Source organism: Coenobita brevimanus, chromosome 4, assembly GCF_032717465.1.
Source record: "Coenobita brevimanus isolate Jiangsu-jjx chromosome 4, ASM3271746v2, whole genome shotgun sequence".
NCBI classification, from domain to species: domain Eukaryota; kingdom Metazoa; phylum Arthropoda; class Malacostraca; order Decapoda; family Coenobitidae; genus Coenobita; species Coenobita brevimanus.
Window position 1 is genome coordinate 2,564,224 of NC_136957.1, and position 6,568 is coordinate 2,570,791.

The 6,568-nt window shown below is 43.3% G+C and overlaps 1 protein-coding gene across 1 annotated transcript; it reads left to right on the forward strand.

Annotated features, from left to right (window-relative positions):
• The first annotated feature begins 5,630 nt into the window (after positions 1-5,630).
• LOC145395048 (uncharacterized) lies at positions 5,631-6,344 on the forward strand. The gene has a single exon (XM_080268797.1). It carries the CDS (start codon positions 5,631-5,633, stop codon positions 6,342-6,344), a length of 714 nt encoding a protein of 237 aa, XP_080124923.1.
• Positions 6,345-6,568: the final 224 nt, after the last annotated feature.

Here is a 6,568-nt window from a genome sequence, read left to right on the forward strand (position 1 = left end):
CCTTATCCTGCAGTGGTGTGTCACAAGGCGATGATGATGATGATGATGATGATGATGATGATGATGATGAAAATGATTGATGATGATGATGATGATAATGATGATGCTGATTGATGATGATAATGATGTTGATGCTGATAATGATGATGTAACTCCGTGCAAACTCTAAAACAAGGTTAGATGATGGTGATGAATATGATGATAAAGGTTATGTTACTGATATATCTTTTGTACCACATTTTTAACAGTGCTGGGATGATGATGACATGATGCTGCTGCTGCTGATGATGATGATGATCATGATGATGATTATGATGACGAGGATGATGCTGATGATGATTACGACAACGAAGACGACGACGAAGATGACAATGACGACGATCTTCAAGTCACTGGCTGAGTCACCTCTCGCTTTCCTTTCTGTTTAACTACGTGTTTTGGTGACTGGACGTGTGTGTGTGTGTGTGTGTGTGTGTGTGTGTGTGTGTGTGTGTGTGTGTGTGCTTGCTTATGTTCGTGTATGTATATCTTGGTTGATGATACCATAATTATTCAAGTGATAGAATTATTTCCACACATAGTTTTATTTCAAGGGTAAATATTAGGCCAAGAACATAGGACCTTTTACCTATACAGTTACGAGACACTTACGCTGTATTCTGTAAAGCATATTACATCCCATAGGTAACATTACAGGGTTTCAGAAGTCACTGATCATCGTCTCTTGATCGTTAGAAAGTGGATGAATATGAGTGAAGTAATAGATATATTTTGGTCTTTATTTAAATGGAAGAATTAAGCCCACATATCTTTTTTTTTATTTTAAGGATACAACACATGATTATCTACATTTTACCAGAGTAGCTCTAGGACCGGCCCTGACCTTCTGCTTCTCACTAACCATTTTCGGATGAGAGGTGTTGTACTCATATAGGCTTTAGAGATTATAGTGAAGCCAAGTTACGTTCTACTAGCCCCACACATTAAATCACATTCAATCACTCACCCACACCACACCACACCATACTACCCCCCCACACCATATCACACCATACCATACTAGTTTCTCACACTACATGACACGAAATCACACTCCCACACAACACAGAACCACCCTCCCACACCACACCACACCACAAAAATTCCTCCTCCCAGACCACACCACATCACATAAAACCACCCTCCCACACCACACCACACCACTTATAACCACCCTCCAACACCAAACTACACCACACCACACAACCCTCCACACACCACACCACACAACCCTCCACACACCACACCACACAACCCTACACAAACCACACGACACAATCCCCTCCATACCACACTACACCACACAACCTCCCTCTATACCACACTACAGCACAAAACCCTGCCACCACACCACACCACACCACACCACACCAAACCAAGGGGATTAAACAAAGGGGTTTGAAGCTCCCGCATCTCGTAATTCTGAGCTTGTTTCCAGGTACCTTCACACTCACTCCTCTGGTCACATCTTCCACAGAGCAGGCAACAGATGGACAGGCAGCGTAACTGAATGGCAGGCCAGAGATGGAGTGAGAGGAAGAGGTACACAGGGAACAAGATAGATGAAACTCGCAGATCCACCGATATGGGAAGAGGCTAACAACCAATGTATCAGAGTGGAGAAAGATGAGAGGGGTCCTAATCCTCCAGTGGTAATGTCAGGGCCTGATGATGATGATGATGATGATGATGATATTAATGATGATAAAGATGATATTGATGATGATGATGATAATGATGTTGATGCTGATGATAATGATGATTTAACTTCAGTACGAGGTAACAGAGTTGGGATAACGGTGGTGATGATGATGATGATGATGATTACAGTCATGATAACAATTTTAACGATGATGATGATGATGATTATAGTTATGATAATGATAATAATGGTAATAATAATAATAATAATAATAATAATAATAATAATAATAATGAAATTATAATAATGATAATGAAGATACTGATGATGATTTGTGTCGGTAGGTGGACGGACGGACGGAACTGCAAGAACTTGGTCAGCAGTCAAAGATCCACGATTCCCCATCCATCCATCCATCCATCCATCCATCCATCCATCCATCCAGCTCCCACTGATGTTAAAAGCTAAGTCAAATTTCTGTGTCATACGCCTTTTGGAAACAGGGCAGTATTTTAGGAAGCACGGGAGTCTTCTCAGTGCCCCTTCCTTAGCTATTTATTTTTGCATAGTACGTCTTAACATTTTCTTGTAAGCTATTAAAATCGGCTTCATATCGGCAGAGTTTACATCTCTCTCATAAAAGAGGGTGCTGATTAAATCGCTAAGGAAGAGATGTAAAGAATTTCCAAAGCAGCTTACAGTACGATCCTGGAGGCAGAAAAAAAAAAAAATGAAGCGAAGTTAACTCATGTTTTCAAGTCAAGAAAAAGATATTAATTTTATTTATATTTTGTTATGGAGAAATTTGTTCAGATTATCACATTAAGGTGCAGTATATTCCTAGATTTCCACTTTCCTTTTTATTGAGCCAAAAGCGTAATAGTGAAAAAATCTAATGAAAAATCGAATAGTCTCTCTCTTGACCCAGTGCCCACCTACCTACAAGATTCCATTGAAAGCCGATAGCAAGTTTTTTATATATCTTGGCCATAGACAGACAGATAGACAGATAGAAAGACAGACAGACAGACAGACAGACAGATAGAAAGACAGACAGACAGACATATAGATAGACAGATAGAAAGGCAGACAGACAGACATATAGAAAGACAGACAGACAGACATATAAACAGACAGATAGAACGACAGACAGATTGACAGATAGATAGATAGACACAGACACGGGTGAATACATAACTTCCTTCAACTTCACTGGCGGAGGTAACTAGGCACATAAAGCTGTCACAACACAAACATTATCAAACCCTCCAGCATCCCACCACCAGCATCCCACAACCAGACACACACACACACACACACACACACACACACACACACACACACACACACACACACACACACACACACACACACACACACAAACACTTATACGTGTACAGAGAACAGGCGAAACTTGGAATGTGACATCCGTAGACTTTCAGGCAGCAAAATTTCTTAGTGAATTTATAGCCGATCGAAAGTTAGGTTAGGTCAATTTGGGCAGGGTTTGGTCTGATTAGGTAATTTTTGGTTGGGTTGGGTTCAGTTCGACTAGATATAGACGGATTAGGTTAGATTGCTTTAGAATACGTCGGTTTTGATAGGTTTTGGGTTGGGTTTTATTTGGTTGGGTGAGTCTGGGTTAGGTTCGGTTGGATTAGGTCATTTTAGGCTTGACTGGGTTGGGTTAGGTCGGGTATGGTATGGTTAAGTGAGACTTGGTAGGATTATGTAGGGTTAGATGCGGTTAGGCTGCGTCAGAATTGGTTAGGTTAGGTATGTGGAGGTTACGTGAGATTGTGAGGTTAAATACAATTAGCCTGGGTTAGGTGAGGTTAAGTTAGATTAGGCTGGGTTAATTTGGGTTGGATTAGGACATTCGAGGTCAGGCGAAATTCAGTTCGAGCAAATATTTATAGGCTAGGTAAGACTGGGCTAAAATAAATCGGTTTAGTTATGATTAGGTTGGTTTGGGTTAGGTGAAGTTGAAATACAGAACCACAGGTGTTTATTGATAAAGTGGACTGGCGTTTGAACCGATTATGAGGCACGAGTTTTGTTGACGTAACTTCATAAGCTGGTGGTTAGATTTTGCTGGATTTTCCCGCCATTGTCCTCCTGACTGTGATCTGTCGCCTTGTTCCCACTGCACCCACCAAAGGTATGCTGTTTGACTTCATTCTGTACTCTGACGGCCCACAATTTCCATCTATCCAACTTGAATACTGGGTTGTAGCAATGGATTAATACTAGAACATGTAAGTCACAAAAAAGTGCCATTGAAGAGGAGCCGTAGCGCTGCACTTTTCTGCCAATGACCCATGTGAAATAAGGGGCAAAAGGACGAAAATCTGAGTCAAGTTACCCTGAAAAAAAGTAATATAATTCAGGATAGTATGATATTCTAGGAAGTTGTGGACAGTTGAGAGTTGTTTGTTAATTGCAATAAAGGGACAGGCAGACAGACAGACAGATAGAGGGCAGACAGATGCAGAGAACGGAGACACGATAGGGGAGAAGAATCCTGACGTTATTATGAGTGTAGTTGACTTCATAGCATACTACTATCCATTTCATGGACCGTGTATCATGGTTTTTCTCAAATATCTTTCAAACTAATCAATTGATCGGTATGATACTTTGACACAGTGTACATGACACCTCCCGCTAATTTTTGGTAATATACGGCATTGCCAAGTGGTGTTAGTGAAGGCGTTTACTCTTGACGTTTAAAGGCAAAGTCGCGTGAGCCCTGCAGGGCTAATCTACACAAACGAACGTCCGCTACCCCCCATCTCCTTCCTCTCCCTCCCTCTCTCCCTCCCTCCCTCTGTCTCACTGTTTCACTCTCTCTCTTTCTCTTAGCATTCCCCCCAATACCTGTATGTAACATACAATATGCAATAAAATACCGTTTACCATTATATTATTCAGTAGTAGCAGATAACTGGAAAGTTCTTAATGAAAAGGATATAGCGTGGTCTGACCTAACGACCATAATAGGCTAATGGTTAAGTTTTCCCAACGAGGGTGTCAGGTGCGGGGTTGTCTGTCGGCTGCAGCACTTGTAGTATACCTACTGACTGCATCAGGCTAGTGAAGGACACGGATGCCTCATCGCTGTCATGGCCGCCATGTTACTGTGTCCGCGTCGTTGCAGAAATGCAATTGCACTCCGACTCCTAACCATATACAGAATGGAGAAAGCTGACAATAGATTAAGGATTAATCTCAATAGGTAAGTGAATCTTCAAGTGTATAAATACATAACAACACACTCACACGCAAAAAGCACACACATATTGGTCACTCAATCAATCAATGCATCTATCTCCCTATCAAATTATCTATTACTTTGTCTCCATCTCACCCGTAGTATACAAAACGGTGGCTCACCATTATCCATTCAATAATTGCTACACTCGTTGTAGTAAATAGGTTGTTATCTATTGAAAGTATATATTTCTGAAAACACAACAACAGTATTGTGACATTCTTTAATATTTCACGAATGCTTTACAGACTATGTTATTGTTTTTAACTGCATGCTTCTGTATGTATTCTACAATTGTAGTTTTTCCTGCACAGGCCTTATGATCGCGTAGCAGATGTCATGGGAATGACGGTGGGAGCAGTGCGTGCACTTGTACACCGCAACCCGGGTTCTCGCAGTGGTACACGAACACCACCACCTGGGACAGACACTCCCCCTGCAACACCACCAGGCACACCGACACCCACCTCCACACCACGCCTCTTTGACAATTTTGCCATTGGTGCCATACGCCGCCATGTACATGGTGAATTTGCTAAGAAACATACTTTCACCATTAGCACGTTGACAGACGACTTACGGAAAAAGGACATCATCCCTAGTGAAACCTCAGACACAGCGGTGTGGCGATTACTACACAGCATGGGGTTGCGCTATTAGGCCTCACAGAGGAAAATGTACGTACGCAAGGAGTCACTTGATATTGTGTGCTGGCGCATTGGCACTCTCCGATCACTCAGGGAATATCGGAAGGAGGGGAGACGAGTGGTATACGTTGATGAGACATGGTTCACCACGAGGATGTATCCCAGCAAGGAGTGGGTGGACACCTCACAGCCTGCGACCAGTGCCGCCTACACTCGTCAGGTCCCGCCTGGAGAGGGTGAGCGCTTTGTGGTTGTTGCTGCGGGCACAGCTGACGGTTTTGTTGACGATGCATTCTTGTGCTTCCCAGCAAAAAACAAAAGTGGTGACTATCACGGCGAAATGAACAGTAATCTCTTCCTCCGCTGGCTGACGTCGCAGCTCCTTCCAGCCTTGCCTGAGCCATCAGTGCTGGTGCTTGACAATGCGCCATACCACAACCAGCTGAGTGAGGAAAGTCGCTGCCCTACCACCTCCACCATCAAAGCAGGCATCGTGGAATGGTTGACGTGCCGCCAGATACCATTCCCACCACACGCCACACGCCCTGAGTTGCTGCAGATCTGTAAACAGAACCGGCCACAACCGCTGTACCAGATTGATGACGTCATCCGTGCATGGGGTCATGAAGTCGTCCAACTGCTACCAGCTCATCCTGAGCTCAACGCCATTGAGCAGGTCTGGGGTTCAACGAAAAAACATGTGCGTTCCTCACTGCAGCGGTTCACTCGGGCAGATCTGTAGGCCAGGATAGAGGAAGCCAAGCTTAGCGCAACAAGGGAGGTGTGGGAAGGTGCAGTGAGACGGTCCAGAGCCTTCGAGGATGAGTACTGGTGCACGGATAACATCCATAAGCGTGTAGATCCCGTAATTATCAACATCGAGAGTGATTTCGAGGATGATTTGTTCCTTGATAGTGACGAAGACTGTGAATAAACTTTCTGTAATATGCTCAGTTGTTTGCATCA